General features: G+C 37.1%; 1 protein-coding gene across 1 annotated transcript in view; it reads right to left on the bottom strand.

Annotated features, from left to right (window-relative positions):
• Window positions 1-21,899, bottom strand: part of LOC140140418 (RING finger protein 17-like) — a 316,068-nt gene that overhangs the window by 127,726 nt on the left and 166,443 nt on the right. The window contains exon 27 of the mRNA XM_072162178.1: window positions 14,844-14,982. Coding sequence (XP_072018279.1) covers window positions 14,844-14,982 — 139 coding nt within the window. The remainder of the gene's footprint in view (window positions 1-14,843; window positions 14,983-21,899) is intronic.

The following is a 21,899-nucleotide window of genomic DNA, read 5'->3' as shown; positions in this document are numbered from 1 at the left end:
TTGAAACTCATACTCCCCCTGTATTATGGCTTTACCTATCTTCCAAAACTGGAGTGAGTATTTCAAATGGAAGCTACCCAAATGTCTATTCTATTCAAAACTCTTACTCACTCTTTGTAAGACTCAGGGCCGCAAAAATGTGGGGCGGCCATTACAAATGTGGGGCGGCCAAATTACAAATATATGCCCAAATTGAAATAAAGATATAAAGAAAAACATAACAAATTTCTCAAAAAGTGGGGCGACCATGGCATCCTCGGCCGCTCCGCTTGCCCTGGGAAGACTTAAGTTAAATCTTCCACAGTGGTAGTGTGGATTTTAAATGGAACAGCCCAATACATTTACTTGATGATAACAGATACTAGCCACTGTCTGGTGTCTGCATAAGCTGGATTGGTTTCATATATCCAACGTCAGTATGATTAGAGATTAGACATGAATTTAGTGACTGTCTGAGCCAGACACCATGAAAGCCTGCTCCTACCAAAAAGTAAAAAAAAAAAAATACTTTTTGGGGATTAGAAATGTAAGAAATCGTATTCAAAAATATCTTATTACTAAATTGTCCATCTCAAAATACAGTAAGCCAAAGAATTAAGGTACCAGTTGTGTTCACCCTTGTATACCCTACATAAAGACAAATATGTCCAAATAAAAACAAGCAGCCAATACCTGTAATCTTTAGCTCTGATTTAAGACCTTCTTTGTTGAAATTGGTTGAGAATTAAAGAAACAGTGATCTAAATCCTAATGAAGAAGTAAAATCAAAAGTTGCACATTTTTTGTTGTAATCAATGAATGCATGACACTACTTTTAATCAATAGAGGTTATCCGTGTTCTACAGGGTGTAACAATAAAATTTGTACAATTGCATTTTGAAAAAACTAAAAGAGTTACGGCACAAATGTAATATGCAATAGAATTAGTGATATCTTGGCTAAAAGAAGGCGTTTAGTTGGTTTCTTTACTAGCTTGGGTTCAAAAGTTTATGTCCGATTAATTAAATCGTCCAGAAAAGCGTGTTGGGTCACTTTTGCCATTTTAGCGTATATCAAGTTTGAACCGCGTGAGATTGTGTTTATCGTGCATTGAACATCAAAGAACTGACTTAAAAAGAATTATAAGTGGTGTTTCTTCATATAATTAACATGAACTTATAATAATATGATATTTCTTTAAAATCTATAAATAAAGTCATGAAATCTCTTTCGAATTATCTTATAAATAAAGTAATTTCTCATATCCCTGAGATATCATTGGTAAAACTGAGAACAGATTTTGCACCAATAAGTACAAAACAATAAAAATTTGAAATTAAGTTCAGCTGGGCTTCTAGCTGTTCTGGGGCGACCACTATTGCCAGCATTTCTGTCAACAAATTTTACATACTTCTCATAGTTATATGTAATTGTATGCCTTGAAGGAAGACGTGAGTTTTGAAAATGAGCTATAAACAATCTGATGGTTTCTGCTTGACTCCATGTGCTACCGAATGTCACAACCATAAAAATACGCTCTTCCAACGTGAATTGGGGTTGAAGGTGTTGAGCTGCAGCCACGATTTCTAGTATAATAAGGTTGTTATGTCAGTGCTTAGTTGTGACTTTCAAAAACTCAAGGAGATATTCTATTAGGTAATCATTTCTACCACTTCGAAAACCCCATTGTTTAAATTGACCTATCATAAGAGCACCGTCCAACTGGTCCATGGTTCAACTCTATTCAGTCACTTTTGTAACACTTAGACAAAAGTGGCCCAAGCGGTTTTAAGACTAGGTTACATAATTGGCTATAACTTCACTTGTATACCTACGATTTTATTGAAACAAAGCTTATCTGGTGGCTAAAGCAAAATCAAACCAAAAAATAGGCGGCATACTTATGTCATTCTATTTTCAAAATTGTACAAATTTTATTGTTACACCCTGTATAAGCTGCATATCCTATCAACGACTGCTATACCTTGTTTAGGACTTTCAAAAGAAGTACCTGCATGTGCAACCATGACTGTTTCAAAATAGCCCACCAAGAGTCATGCAGGTAACTCCGAGGTCGTGCATTGAATTGGTTTGAATGAGGAATACTACGGGAATCAGCGCCTTTTGTTAGAAGTCACACATGAGTAAAGTGGATAACCTCTATGGAAGCGTGGCGCTAGTTCTCTTGTTCACAAACGCTTTGTGTACAAATCAATAGGGCATGCAATGGAGCAAACTGCAACTTTTAAATTGGCATCTTCCTTAGGGTTTGGGATCACTGTGTCTTTATTTCTTTAACAATTTCAACGAATGAGGTCTTAAATTCAAGCTAAAAGATGCACCTGTTGGCTGCTGGTTCCAATTATGACATATGTCTTTGTTTAGGATATACAGGAGGTGAACATAACTGGTACCTTAATTATTTGGCTTACTGTAAATATTTTTCTTCAAAATATTTTACTCACTTTGACACTTTCCATAAGTATATTGTGCTATGCCCAAGTTCCCAATTGCCCAGCAACTTTGTCCTGGTTTTGCACGAGCAAGGCACAATCAAACAGGATTTCTTTAGTTTATATATTATTGAAAACAATTTTATTTCATTACCAAGCCATACTTCATGTACCATACCACAATCTAGTATGTCAAAATCGATCTTGATTCTTTCTTCTAATTATTTTTGCACATTTCTTACCATACAGTGAGGGTATATGCATCAAAATGTGCATTGACTATGTATGTGTGATCTAGCCACGTAGCCCTAACAAAATCAAATTAAACCAAACATCACGACTAAAAACATTCAAACTCTTGTCACTGTGTTTCACACAATACGGATCTCGATTAGTAACACTGTGCACTCGTAAAATTTGCACAAAATGTCTACTGACTATGCGTGATCTAGCACTTACAAGCCCTAACAAAATCAAATTAAACCAAACATCAAGACTAAAAACATCCAAACGCTTGTCACCGTGTTTCACACAATACGGATCTCGATTAATAACACTGTGCACTCGTAAAATTTGCACAAAATGTCTAGCCCGGGCAAAGCAAATTTGTTGTTCTGGCGGGTAATTGGTAATAAATGAATGGACGTTACACAGTGCAACTACGGAAAATATAGGGCAGAGCAAATTAAAAGTGGTGAGGGGCTTGTTTGCAAAGTATATGAATTCTATGTCTACTTGGCAAGCTTTCAGCCATGTCGGCATGACCAGAGGTAAATGCAATTTCACACACTTCAGTTCATAAAGATAATCATTTTGCAGTAGTTTTTATTAATTTATTTTATCTTTATTTTATTGAGTTACCTTATTCTTCAACAATTAACAAGCCTACCAATGTTATTTAATAGGAAGATATGCCAAATTTCCTACCAAGATAGCAAAATATTTCTACCATGTTGTTTATATGGAAATCAAAATTATTTTCCTCCAAATGCCAACATTCCCTGTAAAGAACTAATTTCCACATTTTTGCCATTCCTGAATACATATCACATAAAACTGCCAGTTTTGAAAAAGTATTCCTTTAAGACAATGTAATTACATGTTTTCTTGGAGCCTTCTTGGCAAAAGAGGAGGATCGAGGAGGAGGCTAGGAAGAAAGAAGATGAAGAGAAAATTTGTCTGGTTACATAGTTTGAACCACAGACCTGTCGTGTACGAGCAGAAGACCGGGGATAGCAAGTTACAAGTGTGTACCTTGACCAGCCACGTTTTGGTGCCAATGTGTGTGTTTAGATGATTATGCAATCACATCATCTGGGATACTTTGGTTTGTGCTGCAGCCTTTTGTAGCCACCTGCTAAAAGGCTTAATGTTAACTGTTGATCCAAGCATTACCCATTCACTGATACGCAAGTCTCTAACCCTAACCCAACCAAAAAACTCACATATGGGCACGGAATTAGTTAGGCTGGCTAAGGTACATTATATTAACTCAAGTGTCTTGCTATATCTCCAATCTTCGCTCAGCACCCGATGAGTCTGTGTTTCGAAATCGGACCAGACACCTTTACTTTTCAACTTCTTTCCTTCCCCTTTGCTAAAAAGCCTCCTGAAGTTGACAAACCACTTTGAGGCCCACACTCAAGACAAGAATGACCAGTCCAAAGCTCGTCTCCATTTGTTCCACCCAAAGTCACAAGCCCATATTGATGTCACAAAGACACCATCACTCAGGCCAAGTCAGTTGTTGTAACACCTCTTGACCCACAGGCATTCTCAAACTGTAAGGTGAACAGCTAGCAAACATGTCTTGTCACAAAGACACAATCACTCAGGTAAAGTCAGTCACTGTAATGCCTTAACTGTAATGTGAACAGCTAGCAAACATGTCTTGTCCAGTTTGGTTTGTTTTCACTAGCTTGAAACAGCGATTTTGTGCACCCTGGATAATTTTCTTTGCAGACTGGGCAGACTTTATTTAGACCACTGAGGGACAAATAGGGGTATCTACACTGAAGAGGTGATCTGCATTAATACACACCAGTACATGTAGGCCCGTACACAGGGGGGTGCACCCCGTCCCCAAATTTGCCAAAGCGTACAAAAAGTCCCAAAATTTCAGAATTTGCGAGCGTAGAGAGAAAAAAAATCAGTTTTTTACGGGTTTTTCGTCAAAAAATGAAAAGAAAGTAAACTTTTCACAAAATCGCCCCCCTTGGGAAAAAGGTCCACTTTTTCAAAATCAGTACCCCCCAAACAAAATCCTGCATACGGGCCTGAGTACATGTATGGTTTACCTGTTGTACACATTGTGTCAAAACAGTGTATTCAAATCACTAACCTGGAGATAGATGTAGCACATCGACATTAATTTTATAGTATCCCATGCAGATTGTTTACTGGTGTAACATAGTTTTACAACTGTATTATAAAACAATATTTTCTTTGTCCATCCACTCTATTTCAGTCGAAAAACACACCACACAAGTTCACATTGATCTGCGGTTAGGATGTACCACAGTGTGATGTTCCTGTAGTTTCCAATGCTGATTGCCTCATGCAGTATTAGCTTTACCTATAATTCGCCACTGTATCATAAAACAATATTTTCTTTGCCCGTTCACTTTATTTGCCCATTCTTTTTGCACTGACCAAGGAATTATACAGGGTGTCCCAAAAGTCTCGATACCTTTTTGAACCGTCATATCTTTCGCTAGGATTAACCGAGGGGAAATCAAAATACATATTTGAAAAGAGTAAATTCGGGCAATTATTTGGATGCCAAACATGATACATTTTCCTTTTTTAATAAGACATATATGACCAATGAACAATGCAACTAAAATGCAACATGTCAATAGTGGTAATCAAAAATATGCCTTTCGCGTTGAGAATTATAAAATCGATTTTTAGACTTCGCTCCTCGCCTTCTATTCTAGTAAAATTTGGAAGAAAAAGTTTATCTTGTTCTGTTATGATATGGCTGATGATGATATATTGAAAACATTTCTTCATAGAATTTCCAATTTAACAATGGTTATATATTCAAATAGAAGTTTCAACCCTGGCCCTGATCACACTGATGATGAAGCATCGACTGAAGATCAAATGTGTTATTATTAATGCTTAGAATATGCCTTGACTTTTGAACACTTGTAATGGAAAACAACTGGTTGTTTCCTTGTGTTTACAATTACAATATGAAGAACGATACTTTAATGTTCACCTCCCCGTCTTTCATCATCCACTGCGAAATATTAAGAGTTATGTCCTTACATTCCTGGTGCAGGAATCTTGTGCATGTTGTGAGAGAGCAGAGAATTGAAGAATGGAATATTACACAACTTTAGAAAATAGCTTTTACTTGCTTGATTTCTGAATAAAATCAAAGCATTAGTACACAATTCCTGGTGTTGTATATCATCTTGATAGTCTAATTCTATAATCACGAGAACTGTTTGATATTTGCAATTGAATTGAATGGAGAGACATTGGTCTTGAAGTTGAGAGGAGGTAGTGGATAGTTGGGATCCGGAGATGAGCTGTAAACTTATTGTATGGTTTTTTGTGTAATATGCCGAACTGTTTCACCGTAGATTATTTATTATGTTAGTGGGTTTACATGTCAAATTTGGTGTCAGGAAAATTGCCAGAGTTTTCTCTTTTCAACGATACCTTCACTTTTGTTATCGCGTGCTGGAGTTATGAGTTATGAACGTTTAAAATGGTATCGAGACCTTTGGGACACCCTGTATTAACCTGGCCCACTTTTCTATCCCTTTTAAAGGTTAAATGATGTAAATTCAAGTTTGTTTTCTGAGGCTACATGGTGTAACCTTGTTAGTTCAATCACAGATCAATTAAATATTGTCCCATGCTGCCCACAGGGAAGAATGTACTTGCAGGCTACAAGTCAGTAAGGGCCAGTTTAGACTAGTTTTTACTTTCAACAAGCTATGTGTGGCTACTAGGTTGGTGGGTGATGCGGTTTAGTTTTAATGTGCTCAGTGGAAACAGAATGGTTCAGAGTGATGCGATGTGGACATCCGGCAACCATGAGCCACCTCGCGAGGTAGACCGTGCGGTGTGACACCTGGTATTTCACACAATGATTAACATACATTTTATGTATCACATCATGACATTAAAAGCAGCTTTGGGTCAGAAAAACATTTTCAGTACCAACTTTGCACACAACTACCCTTAATTTAAGCATCAGTAGAAATGTGTTGGTTGTTGGTAAATTGGATTGTGGGTTACCAGGTAATACTGGGTAAAAATACAGAGTGCTCAGTATAAACAAGCAGAGGTATGTGCTATTCCATCTGTTTCAAGTAACTATCAAATACGTGGTTCAGATAAAAGCTTGAAAAGTGGCCACTCTGGCTAAAAGGTCAAGTCAATGATTCTATAACTTATCCCAATATTGACCTGTATTTTGCACCAAATCCCATTCAATTCTGGCACTTACAAAAAAAATCTATACAATCAAATGCAAGATTTTGTCTATTGACAGAAGAAAAAGCAATAAAAGAAGTGGCTGTACCAGGATGTACAAAGTTATCAAATATTGATTTGAAAAAAAAAATCCAGCAAAATATAACTTCTTTTGTTTCATGTAAGTTGATATTCCAAAAGTTGCCATATTTCTATCCACAAAAGCACCATATAAAATGGGTCATATCTTTAATTTGCTAAGTTTGCAATGATGGCTATTTTTATGAAGAAAGAAATAAAAAGCTGCCTGATATGTTAATAAATCTGGTGCAGGGCCGCATAGTTATCAAATATTGATTTGCAAAAAAAAAAAAAAATCTCCCAAAACATAACTTTTTTGTTTCATGTAAGTTGATATTCCAAAAATTACCATATTGCTATCGACAAAAGCACAATTTAAAATGGGTTATATGTTTAATTTACTAAGTATGCAATGATGGCTATTTATATGATGAAAGACGAAAAAGCTGCCGGATATGTTAATAAATCAGGTCCAGGGCCGCATCACATCAAGGCAGAAGAAATCAACATATGTAGATACCCAGATGATATTTGAAACAATGATTTATCAACATTTATTTGTCAGTTTCACAACATGATCAGTTGGACAATTAAAGAGTCTTGATGATGTTTCTCCTACAAGGTCATATTCAAGAGTGATTCAAACTGACATTCCAAATAATACACTGTTCACAATCGTGGCATCACAAAGCCACCCCACTCACGTTTGGGTGCCGATTGTGCTAAGTCTTGCAATACTTGACTGACTATATGACACTGCCTTTAACTATTTTTACAATGTACTTCTCAAAGGGTCTATTTCAATATTAAATTTGACGATTGAATTGTTCTGAAATATTTAACATCAAAACAACATAATAGATCTTGGTTCTATCACATTCCATCAGTGGCGGTGGCAGGAATTTTGGTGGGGGAGGGGAGGGGAGGAATTTTGGGTTTTTACTGGAGGGGGGGGGGGAGAGTTCCGACTGGGGGCATAAGTGCTCTGACTTGGCCATTTCCACTCCCTCTCCCCATGGCACTGCCACTGCATTCCATACTTTGTTCAGAAATATGCCAGTCAGTGCTGTCAACAAATTTGCCTCTACTTTTGTACAGGATCATCTGAGTAGAATTTCCTAAAATCAGGAAATTTTCTGAAGACTACAAATGTAGCATAATGGAAAGAAAAGCCAGGTTTTCTAGCGATGCTATCAGATACTAATAAAAGAATGAAGGGAGCAGCGTGGCACACTGCCCATGCGAAAATTAATTCAAGCTTGATCAGGATTGCTGGAAACTTCCAGCTTTTACTTGAATAACCAAGCTTATCCAACCTTTGGCTAAGGGGAAAATCCCAGCTAAATTCAAACCTTGAATATTCTGGTTTTAAGCCAGGATAAAAGTTGGAATGAAAATAATCCAATGCAGATCATATGGTGTGCATGTATGTATGTTTGTACTTTGAAGAATATGATGTATGGATTTTTGTACTTTGAATTGAAGTGGGAGAGTGTCATTTAGAAAGTCAAATATGGTGAGTTGTTAATTGGCGAGTTCAAATATGGTGAGTTGTCACCTTCAGCATATATCATACTGGACGAGGTTTTTTTTATGAAGTTGGCATGTATAGTGTATGTATTGGGGATGTTTGCACCTTGAATTGGGATAGGGTTATTTAGAGAGTTCAAATATGGTGAGTCGTTATTTAGAGAGTTCAAATAAGGTGAGTTGCTACTTCCAGCATAATTATAAGAGTTTTGTTTGATAAAGTTGGGATGTGGTGTGCTTTGTTAATGCATCATATTTGTTTGTACTTTGAAGTGAGAGAGTGTCATTTAGAAAGTTCAAATATGGTGAGTTCTTATTTGGAGAGTTCAAATATGGTGAGTTATCACTGCCAGCATATTGTTGGGCAATTTTTTTTTATAAAGTTGGTATGTGGAATGCTCTGTTGTATTGGGGATGTTTGCACCTTCAATTGGGAAAGGGTCATTTCGGAAGTTCAAATATGGTGAGTTGTTATTCAGAGAGTTCAAATATGGTGAGTTGCCACCTCTAGCACAATTGTAAGAGTTTTGTTCAAGATAAAGTTGGGAGGTGGTGTGCTATGTCAATATATTGGGGTTGTTTGTAGTCAGAAGTTAGAGAGTGAAATTTAGAAAGTTCAAATATGGTGAGTTGTTATTTGGAGAGTTCAAATATGGCGAGTTGTCACCTCCAGCATATTATTGGACGAATTTTGTTTGATAAAGTTGGCATGTGGTGTACTATGTCAATGTTTTGGGGGATGCTTGTACCCCCAGACAAACAAGTACCTAGACCTATGACTTTGGTTTGCGTAGTGAAGTCAACACTGCTTAGCAACGATTTTGACAAGTACGCAACCCGGCCGCAAACAAGCAGACATGTTCGCGTCTACAGAACATGTTGCATTTGACGCGGGCGATAACGGCGCAGCAATCACGCAAACGATCACGTTTTTCGTTCCAGACATGAACGCTTATTTCTCCGCGTCCGACCACCCGACCAAAATCACCTTGGATACGTGGCTTCACCTACTGCCATGGTTAGGGATGGGCAGTTACAGGTCTAGGTGGTATGTCTATGCTTGTACCTTCAATTGGGACAGGACCATTTAGAAAGTTCAAATATGGTGAGTTGTTATTCAGAGAGTTCAAATATGGTGAGTTACAAGTCACCTTCAACACAATACGAAGATTTTTGGTAATTAAAGCTGGGATGTGGTGTGCAAATTCAATATATTGGGGTTGTTAGTTGGAAGTAGGAGGGTCCTTTGGAGAGTACAAATATGACATTGAACTGGCAGAGTTTATCTTTTTTCTCCATATTGTTTGATCAATTTTGTTGGATAATCCAAGCTTTATCAAAGCTCCAAATGTCCAAATTCAACCACCACAGGCCAGCCTAGAAAATGCCGGGAATTCAAGCTTTATCCAAGCTTTCAAATTACTGCCAGAGGCCAGCTTTTCCTTGAAAATGCCGGGAATTCCAAGCTTTCAAATTTCCTGCAGAAAGCCAGGATTTCAATTTTTCTTCCAGCTTTATTTATTCTAGCTTATCCCGTCCAAATTACCGCCAGAAGCCAGCTTAATCCGAGCTTTCAAATTTCCTGCAGAAAGCCAGGATTTCAATTTTTCTTCCAGCTTTATTTATTCTAGCTTATCTCGTCCAAATTACCGCCAGAAGCCAGCTTTATCCAAGCTTTCTAATTTCCTGCAGAAAGCCAGGATTTTTCTTCCAGCTTTATTTATTCTAGCTTATCCTAGCTAATCCCGTCCAAATTACCGCTGGTTTTTTCCAGCTTTTTGCTGGGATTATCCTGGGTTTTTATTCTAGGATATTCTGGAATTATTCTGTCATTTTCTAGCTATTTTTCGTGTGGGTGGTTAAGGTCTTTGCCTTTGGTGCGAGAGGGGACAGGTTCAATACCCCGCAGGACAAAAAAAATTTAAAAATCTTATCCACTCTCCCTGTTGCTCATCTGGTAAAGGCGGGGCAGATGACCCATGATAAAAGACCTCGTTACAGTCGGTTCCGATCAGGGTAATAAGCCCGATTGTCGGCTATACTTGACTGTCTTGTAAAAATACCCTGACCAGCTATCTACGGCGAACCCCTTCGTTCACCAGGACACTTGTGCCTGGCCGAAGTTTCATCAGCGTTATCTCCTAGATTTCAGCTGTTAATGCCTAGATATGCTCGACATAAAAAAAAAGGAAAAAAAAAAGAAATGCGGCAGCTTTACTTCAAGAACCATCTTTCAGATTCTGCTTCTTAAAAGCTCCCATTACACAATCAATTGGAATCTCATCGTTACATTCAAAACACTCCCCTGTTAAGTGCTACTACGCTTCCCTGTTTATTTGCACTTGTGGTTATCATAGGTTAAATTGCAGCACCACTTCTTCACAGGATTGATACATCTCAAATTGTCTCATAATGGCAAAAAAGGCATAAGTACATTATGCAACAGATAGCTGCTGTGAGCAGGTCAGGGGTGCAAATTGTGATTTCTTCCTCAGGAGCAAGGTTTTTAGGCTCACGATTTCCTCAATCGTACCGTGCATAAAATAGCTCTATTCTACATTTCAAAAGATGGGAATGTTAACATATTGTGTATTTTTAGAGCGACTCAAGTTTCCAAAAAGGCTTTATATGAGAAAAATGTGCGCGCATAGCGCGCAAAAAAAATAGAGGCCCTGCATGAAATTATCGATTGGCTCCAAACAAAGGATTTGAGCGGTGTCCTTCACCGTAGTTATGGCGGAGTGCAGTCCATTCAATCAAATGTTGTCATCAACCTATTTGATCGTAGTCATGGTAGTGCAGGGTTATGTGTGTGAGTGAACTGTCACGGTAGATTGCAATCATGCTTTTGTTGAATGCATTTGAGTAGTCCGCCATATTTACGGGATGATACGTCACATGCAAGGCCTCTATTGGTATTTTACACTAGTTTAGAGTCAATTTTGGAGGGACAGCGGCTCATTTCCCCTTATATTTTCCTTTACCCCCATTTCCTCTTTCACTTTTTTTTTTGTCAGAGCAGAGAAGATGTCTACATCTTCTCTGGTCATTCTCTGGTCAGAGGGAGCACAACTTAATTGTTCGGAGCTTTATTGTTCTTCTTTTTAAATTTCCTCAATATTTTCCAGTTTGTCCTCTTAGTGGCATTAGTATTGATACACTGAATTCCTTCATAACTTTTATTCCCATAAAATCCCCATTGCTGCCTCTCTATAAATTTCCTCAGATGTGATTGCCGCCTCTGTAAATTTCCTCAGATATGTGCCCTGTTTCCACCTGCCTTCATCTAACTTCTTTTTTTTTTTCCTGTTAAATTACAATGAATACCTCCTTTGGTGATGAATTGTAAATTTCCTCTTATCCCATTTCCATATTCTAACACCAACAACACCTTCCTCTTTTTTGCTCTTATTTCTTGAACAATGTTGTGAATTCCTCCAAATTTTGCACAACCAGTGTCTTAAAGATTTCATCTCTTCCATTCAGTAGCTTCACTGCCTCACATCCATCCCCTAAGTTGTGCCTCACTCCTCTTCTTTTTTCTTTCCTCTTTCCCCCTTCCTCTCCTCTTTCCTTTTCTTCTCTTCTTCTCTCTCCCCCTCCTTTTTCCTATCTTTCTTTTTTCTTCCCATGGCATTATTTCCTCAATTTTGACTCTCATTTCCTAGGAGCGGTGCTCCCCGCTCCCGCACAATTTGCATCCCTGGAGCAGGTTTTCGTTAAGAGCTGCAGCTACTTTTCCCTATTTATGCATTTGAGGTTATCACAGGTTAAATTGTAGCACCACATCTTCACAGGAATGATACATCTAAAATTATCTCATTAAGGCAAAAAAAGGTATAACTACATATACAACAGATAGCTGCTTTGAGTGGTTTCTCATTAAGAGCTGCTACTTTACCCAATTTATTCCCAATGCATTTGAGGCTATCACCGGTTAAATTGCAGAAGTTTATTCTCTTGGTCAGGCTGATGTCACACTGGGGAAACAGTCTTGTAAAACCAGTGTGAGCATGTGCAGTTCCCCTTCCTCGAGCTCAGGTTGCTATGCGCGCACTGGTGCAAAGGGGACAATGTTCCCGGATATCCGACCCGAGTGAATGTGAGAAAAAAGAGCATGTTTCAAAAATGCATATGGTGAAAATTTGAAATGTATAAGCTGTAAGAATTACAAGTCAGAATCCGTCAGCAGCTATTGCATTCCTCCACACATACATCTATGTAACAAGGTGTTGTTATATAATACCTATTAGATAATGGCACTTCACAATGGCTTTCTCTATCTTCCTTTCTCACTACCAGGTCATTCCTCCCTTTGACATGTTTACATAGCGCAGGCTACGTCACTTATTTTCCCACGCATACACAGCCTAAAGTAGTTATTTTGGGTTAAGTTCCTGTGCAAATTTGAAGATATGAAATGATTTCAGACGTATCTGTGCCTGAGCTCCACCTGGTTCCACAAGGTGATTTACCTTGTAATAATAACAATAATATAATAGAAATACACCCAGGAAGCGCTGTAAAAATATTGATTCAATCTGCTACAGGTGTAACCTATTGTAAGAATCACAAACTGAATAAGGGAACAACCCAAAAGTTTGATGAAGTCCTATAAACGAAAGTCCTTTAGCAGGCTAACCCCCTCCCCTTTAACGTAAGTATTAAATATTGAAAATTCCAACCCGCATTCATAGGATACAGAGCCATCGCTATGGTGGATGAGGTTTTGGAGGGGTGCGACAATGCTAGGATATTGATCACGTTCATGGAAGAAACAAATAATTAATTTGATTTTAAAATATTTTTCTTCATACTTATTGGCACGAAAAACCCCCATTTGCTGGCTTTTCAAATCAAAGTGCGGTACAGCTGCTTTAAAAAAAAGAACTTACAAGTTGCAGGTTGCGAGTATTTCACTGATATTGATTTGAAATCATTTTCAAGCAACCACTGTAAAATGTTAATATCGTACTTAAGAAAATGCACAAAATTTCAAATTATATATTAAATCCTTAAAAGAGGATCAACTTTGACCAATGTTTAAATTACTTTTTTACAAACGTAATCGGACTTTCTGACCCCATCCCTCCGTAATGAAAGGACTTTCGTTTATAGGACTTCATGGAACTTTTGGGTTGTTCCCTAAGCATTTTGAATTTGCTCACTGCAAATCCTGGCCTTTACCTGCTTCATGTTAATGGAAACTTTTCTATCTACTGAAGACAGCTGGATGAAGCCACCATATATCCTCATATCAAAACACTCAGTTATATAGTTTCCATTTAAAGCGTAATGTGTATACCTGTGCAGTAATAAATCACTACACTTGTTTTTTGTTTTGTTGTTTTTGTTTCTTTTTTTAAGCTAGATTTTACATCGACTTTTCTCGTGAAACATGTTAATTATGAGCACGGCGAGTGCGTATTGATCTGTCACGCTATAATGAGCCTGTTTGAATAGCTGGTAGGGATCACCCTGAAGGAGGAAATAGCCCAAATTTGTCACTTATGAAATGCTCTCTTTTCCATTCAATTCGGTATAACTAGGCCAAAAAAAAAAATTGTTTGTTTGTCCTCCACAGCTTTGAAAGAGAACGTGCAGGCGGGATTTTTTTTTTTCGGATTTGGCGTATTCCTGGACCTAGCTAGAGCTAAATGCTACAATCATTCATGGTGACTTAAAAAACCAACATTTTGTTTCTTTAATATGCAGTTAAAGTTATAATTTGTGTTCATGTCATAGTCTTTTAATGATTTCAAATCCAATGTATTTTGAAGTCACTAAAAATAATAGACTATGACATGATCACAAGTTATGACTTTGCATATTGACACAAAATGTTTTTTTGGGGCTTTTTTACATTCAACCATGAAAGATCTTAATATTTAGCTCTAGCTAAGTCCATAGATACTCCAAATCTGAAAAAAAAATTGAATTTTACTTATTTTTATTTAAAAAAAAAAATAGAAAAAAAAAATATTGGTCAGGCCTTAATCTGAGGAGCGGGCGGTGGAGGACAAACAAACAACTTTTTTTTTTTTGGCCCTATGGTCTAAAGTCGCATCAAGTCAAATGAGGTATCAAAATATGCCAAACAAAATTATCCATCTACTGATTACTTTATTTTGCAATTTAGATTGAGTGTCTTTATTGTTTACTGATATTACTTTTGTTTTAAGTGTTTGGATACTTTTTGTGTGCAGTATATTTAACTTCCTTAAGGCTGCGACCACATAGAAGTATACGGTACACAGTATTCACTATAGTATACGATACGCTCATTCGATCAGACTGAGTTCACATTGTATATAGCGAATACTGTATACTTCTATGTGATCGCAACCTTATGCATGCACTTACCTATCCGGGGAATGCCAGTCTGAGTTCCCGTAATCCACATACTGAACTTGTACAAGTTTCTCTCCATGGTCCCGCATACCTATAATCTTCCCGCGGTAGTACTGTAGGTCCAACTCATATAAAGCGCAGCACACTTGTCCTGCAAGACAAAAGCAACATTAAATAATATGTTATATAAAGTGTCTTTAATCTCTTTAAAATCAGGCAAGCTTCTGAAAGGCTAGTAGAGAGTTTTTGGATTTAGGTAAATAAAATTCCCTTTAAAAGGGAGTGCTCAGCCATATGGAAATTCATATAACTGGGAAATTCTGGTTGACACCTTTTTTTGCAGCTCCCTCGAATGGTCTCGATTGGTGATTTTAATTGATCTCATCCAGTTTGTTTGCATCATTTATAAAGATGACTTTATACAAGGTGAATGGTATATCTTTGCTCCCATGAAAATTTGACAAAAAGGATGAAAACAGCAGTGCAGTGACAATCGTTGTTGCTTAGCAACTTGGTTGCCAGTTGGTTTCTTCAGGAGATCGTCAACTGGCAACCAAGTTGCTAAGCAACAACGAGTTGTACACAGAAGGTCGTCACAACAACATCAGTGTTGATAACGAAATCTGACAGATTTCGAAACGTCCACAGTAAGTGCTGTTTTATTGGACTAGAACTATGAAATTCGTCTTTATAATAATTGGATGGTTCTATCATTTTTCCTCTTTTAAAAATGGTGACCCAATTGCCAGCCTCGCCCCACAATTTACCCCACCAAATTGCGAAATCCACTTGAAATCCATATACCCCCTATGCAAGACATGATCTTAATCTCCACACAGGGAGTATGATTGGATTACCTGAATGGGTGACTCAATTTTTGAAACACTTTGTATATAATGGAATGAAATTTACTGAAATTTTATCTCATCAATATCCAAAGGGGACAAACTATTTGACAATAATCTATTCCCGTTTCAGTTTCAGTTTTTGTTTTTACATTTTCGAGAGGAATCAAATATTACCATTCATGTGTATTCTCTTGCATATTACATTGCAACGAAGGGACATACGAAGTAGGCCAGTGTCAAACTCCTATAGCTACTGGTTTTATTTCCTGCACGAGGAACACCCCAGGAGAAGTTTAATTTGTATTTTGACAATAATTATCCCAGTTGTTCAACCAATGCTACATTAATATAATGTGATGTCATAAATGAAATATTAAATGACGATGGTGTCCAACTCAATTTGTCTTATATAGTTTGTTCCACTTATAATCGGCAAATATTATTCGGTTTTCTTACTGCGCACATCAATAAAGTACCAACTCACATTAGGCCTAAAAAATTGTTTGATTGGAGTAACATAAAAATAGGGTTAAGGTAGGTAGGGATTCTTTTTAATTTATTTTATTTTTTTAGTATATTCAATGAATTCTTTGTGATAAAAAGTTACCAAAGTTACCAATGCAACTTTTAAAGCTGTAAATTGCATTTGATAAAAGCCTTGGATCTTTTTTTTTTTTTTTTTTTTTTTTTTTTAAATTGCATTTTATATTTCCTTTCTTTCTTTATTTTGTTGCAAAAAAAGAAGAAAAAAAAGTCTAGGATTGGGCCTAATTTCAGGGTAGGTCGGGTTGCGCCAATCAAACAAATTTTTGAGGCCTTAATGCCAGTCATGCATTACACAATATGCAACTAGCATAAGGGTTTCGCCTAACTGCAATACACAATGATGAGCCTCATTTTAAGCCAAACAAACTATACATATATGACCTTCAGCCTATGTCACTTGCTATCAGGATAACAAGGATCTTTGATAAAGACTGTTAGGAAGGGTATCAGGGATCTTTGAAAAAGACTGTTAGGAAGGGTATAATGTTATGGTATAACAGCAGTTACTCTGTCGGAGTTAGATTACACACTTTGTTTGCAGAATGATTATTACCAATTATTGTATTTTACTCAATCAAAAAAACTCTATGCAGATGTAAAAATAATTGCTTCGAAACAAAAATTCAAAATTAGGAGAGGTTAGAATTTAAAAGTAGACCAGTAATGTAATGTGGTGAGTAATATTGGGCTATTCCAGTTGAAATCCACCCACCCCTTATGGAAGACATGATCTCAATCTCTCACAAAGGGAGTGTGAATTTCAAATGGGATTACCAGTCATAACACCTTTAAAATGGAATTCTCAGGAGGATATCAACCAAGTACCAAGTAAGAACCAAGTACCAGAATGAGTGACTCCATTTGAAATCTACATTCCCTGTGTGGGAGATTAAGGTCATGCCCTCCATAGGGGGTGTATGGATTTCAACTGGAATAGCCCATTATATCTCATAGATATCTCTGTCAGGTTATATTATCATGATTGATATTGCCTAGAAAATCTTGCCTCCAATCATCTATTTCATGGTCCATAACTCCTGATCAGCTATCTTCAGTAGATAGCATTTAAATGTTAACCCCCCGAGCACTACCTGCCGATGTAACATTGCCTCTGATTGGTCAAATACATGATATCTTCACTTTAATCACCAATCAGAATGGAGCTTTGCAAATAATTCACCCCAATTTTTTTCTGTTGTGAAATTATTCTAATAATGTTGCTGATTGGTCCAATTAATAATAAAAACTTCTTTTTGACCAATCGGCAGGTAGTTCTCAAATATAAGTGCAACTATCATGACTTGATTGAATGATTTTATTATCATTCTGTCATTACATCTGTCATAACTACACCAAGATAATGGTCTGCTTAAAATTAGATCACATAAAAGGGAAGTCTCAGGCACAAAATATGATTTCCTTCCCCCTCCTTTCCCAATACATATCCTGATCACCTGTAACACTCATCTCATCAGGATATAAATGCCTGAATAAATAGACCAAGCTTGTAAATTTGTGGTGCTTTACTACAAAAGGTGCCTTATGTCGGTTGCAACATGCACACGTTTTGGGGGATAACAAAAACCTAGGCGAGGAAATGAAAAAAAGTGTAATTGGTTAAAACAAAAAGCAGGGAAAGAAGAAAAACAAAACAAAACAAAAACAAAATAAAATTAAAAAGAAATGCAGACATCTGGTCATCTGCCAACATTTTTGGTCATCTGTAAATATTTTTAGGTGAAATGTTATTTTATATTTTAGCTATTTTGTTGTTGCTTTGGCCATATTTCCACTTAATTTGAACACTGGCTACAGTAGATAATAATTTTCTTCAGAAATGCTGGCCATTCTACATTTATATTTGCCTCACCTACATTGTACTTAGTTGTTGGTGTGGCAGTTTGAAGAGCACATCATTTTATCTCAGTAATTATCTGTTGCACATACCATTTTTATTATTTTATTTTTATTATTATTTCTGCACTGGAAACAGTAAGTCGTAGCTGACAAGGTATCTTTCGTTAAATGCTCATCACACGTTATGCAGCCTTTCAGGAAAGCACTTCCATTATTTCAAATGGAAATTAGATTTGCAAGATGCACTTACTTCACAACAGCAAATATAATATTAAACATGTTAATAAGAACACCATTTGTATCGACAATTGAAATAATCCATACAGCTATAACTATAGTAACCAAATTTAACGTAATTCTCCTAAATGCCTGCTACCTATGCTGATTTTTGCTATCTACTGATGATAGCACACACGAGCCAATGAACATGAAGTATTATTCCAGTTGAAATCCAAATAACCCCTATGGAAGACATGACCTTCATTTCTCATACAGGCGGTTGTAGATTTTAAATGGAGTCGTGCACTCAGGCCACCCCATTTGAAATCCATACTCCCTGTGTTAGAGATTATGTCATGTCTTCCATAGGGGGTGTATGGATTTCAACTGGAATAACCCAAAGTGCAAGACAAATCTCTTGCACCATAACGGTCTATTGTAGTTTGTGTGGCTTATAATTGGCAAAATAAAAAAAATGAGACTCATAACATTGTGTATTAATATAGAATGGCATGTACGTAGTTGGGTGTGCAGCATTTACGCTAGTTCTGCATTGTGTAATGTGTGACTGGTGCATGCTTATAAGTGAATCTACACAGTGTAAGTTTGGACTTTATTGATGCACACAGTAACAAAAACCTAATAATATTCGCCAATTATAAGCCAAACTATAGACAAATCCTATTGTACACATTCTTACACCTCAATGGCAGCCATTCAAGTGGGCCATCCCACCTGAAATGTGAAATGATGCAGGTTTTGCGGGAATTTTAAAATGTGTTCCATCACCTGTGTGACATAAGGATGTTGAAAATTTACAATGCAATACAATATAAGATTGATTTCGAAGCAGCGCTTTTCCACCCACTTGGGCAGTTACAACACCATGGTGCTGATGGCCCTCAGTAATGGCAGAATGAATTCTGACCATTACTTGGCTCATCGGATTAGCGGAATAAGTATAGTGTTGGTCATTATTGGCTATTACAGGACTGATGGTACTTTTGCCATGAACTAGAGAGCTAATGGAGTTATATGGTTCAAAAGGCAACCTGAATAATGCACAGAACACATGCGTAAATGGTACTTGAAATTGAATGAAGATGATTAAGTACATTGACAGAGTTAATTCTCTCATCGCTGACTTTTGTCTTCACACAGTTTTTGGTTCCACAAGCACTTTATATTTTCAATTTGTCAAATGGCAGAAAATGAAACTGAACTCATTCAACACAAACCTCTGACCATACTTTAAAGCACAAATTCAATGAAATGCATATATTGGTTAACAGTACATGTGATGTGATCAAGTTTTGCTTTGTCAATTAATTTGATCTTTATACTATAGTTTGATGAAATCAACAAAGCAGCATCAACCTTCTTCTCATTCAGTTCAATTTGATTACATGAGAATTCTAGGCCAGTTCCATATAAATAAAAGATAAATTTTGTGATTTTTTCATCACATTTTGGGGGATAAAGCACCTGTTATCATCATAAATTGGCTATTCCTGTTGAAATCCATCCACCCCCTATTGAAGACATGACCTTAATCTCCCACACAGGGGGTGTAGATTTCAAATGGAGTCACCCATTCAGGTAAACCCCATTTGAAATTCACACTCCCTCTGTGGCAGATTAAGATCATGTCTTCCATAAGAGGTGTATGGATTTCAACTGAAAGGACCCATTTAACACTTTCGTTTAAAGAGTTATCACACCATCCAATCCCCTATCATATCAAGTTGCCGTTTCTATTCAAAATTTACACCATTGTGCGCTGCAATGTTATTTGATCTAGGGCTCCCAACAAACAGCACTCAACAAGTTGCTATTCAACACTGATTCATCCTATACCACGGTAATATAAATTGAAAAGACGCCTTGAATTGACCGTCAATAAAATGAAAGCGGTGGACGGTTTGCACAGGAGGAATAAGGCTTGTCAAATAAACTCTACTATTCTGTGGTGCGTAAATGGCCTCGAGCTGATTCAGTATCTTTGCTGCATGATGAATGAACTGGGGTAATGGGCTTTGCATCATATTTTTACGCCTTTTCCTTTTTTTTTTAAACTACTATACTGACTTCAGTACTGTGCCATGCTTGAATTAAATCTGAGGATTCCAGACATTACACAAGATGTGATAATAAAATGCTTGAAGAGTCCTTATTTCATATTACTATTCTAAAACGGTGTAAAGATTTACATTGTATATCCACTGAATAAGCCAAAATGTCTGTGGGCTCTCTACATCTTGTTTAAGTTGTGTACAAAAGCATGGCATGATAACAGGTCGCGGAAAAACAAAACTACTTAAAGCCATGTTTTTTAACCATTTTATGTGAATTTGATTTAGAAATAGGCTGAAAAACACTGAAAACAAAAACAAAACATGTGTTGAAATCAGCTGAAGGTTGAGACAATCCAGGAGCATCACAAATTTTAAGCATGTCTGGGCACACCTTATTTCTAGACCTTTTTTAAGTATACTCATAAACCTAAACCATAGTTAGTAAACTGAAAAGTAGTATATTGCAGTCTTTGTTAGCCGGCAGAGTAAATACACTGATGATTTTTTTACAACTGAATTTCTAGGACACTGGCTGCTGCATTTTGCTTCCACAAATATGCATGGCTTAAGCTAGCTTTCTGTATTACTATGTCGGGTTAAAATTGATCTGGGGCAGGGGAGGTATGGGCTCTGTCCCAGTGACATATTTAACCTAATAATGGCTTGGGATCAGTAGAACTAGCCCCGTTCACAAACCATGACACCTCTCAAATAGCAAGCGAAGCGAGCACCGAGTGTATATCTTGGATTATCATAGGTATCAGAGTACAGCACAGAGCCTGTGCTAGGGATCAGCTCCATCCCAGTGACATATGTATTCGATCTAATATTCACCCTGTGTGGGAGATTAAGGTTATGTCGTACATAGGGGGTGTATGGATTTCAATTGGAATAGCCTAAGTATTCACCCTGTGTGGGAGATTAAGGTTATGTCTTACATAGGGGGTGTATGGATTTCAATTGGAATAGCCTAAGTATTCACCCTGTATGGGAGATTAAGGTTATGTCTTACAGAGGGGGTGTATGGATTTCATTTGGAATAGCCTAAGTATTCACCCTGTATGGGAGATTAAGGTTATGTCTTACAGAGGGGGTGTATGGATTTCAATTGGAATAGCCTAGTATCCACCCTGTGTGGGAGATTAAGGTCATGTCTTACATCTGGTGTGTATGGGTTTCAACTAGAATAGCCCAATTTTAACAGCAGTTTCTTCAACATGGAGTGACCCAACATCCCTAATTGCAGGTGCTGTTTGTAATACGTTTTTATACACAGTCCAGTACAAGTGGGAGCGTCCAATCAGTCCCAGTAAGGCCCCACTTACATGCTGTTTTTGCATGTGTCTCCATTTGACGATCTTTACAAATGCATAAACACACATACTCTAAACATGCAATCAATGATTTTGTATTATTCCTCCACATTTTATGCAATCTTTTTAAGTGTCTAGTTGACAGCATCGTACTTCTTCACTTTGTGATTTAAACACAAAGCATTTTAAAACATAATCACACCTGGAATG

Source organism: Amphiura filiformis, chromosome 19, assembly GCF_039555335.1.
Source record: "Amphiura filiformis chromosome 19, Afil_fr2py, whole genome shotgun sequence".
In the NCBI taxonomy this organism is placed as follows: Eukaryota; Metazoa; Echinodermata; class Ophiuroidea; order Amphilepidida; family Amphiuridae; genus Amphiura; species Amphiura filiformis.
This window is presented reverse-complemented; position numbering and strand designations above follow the sequence as displayed.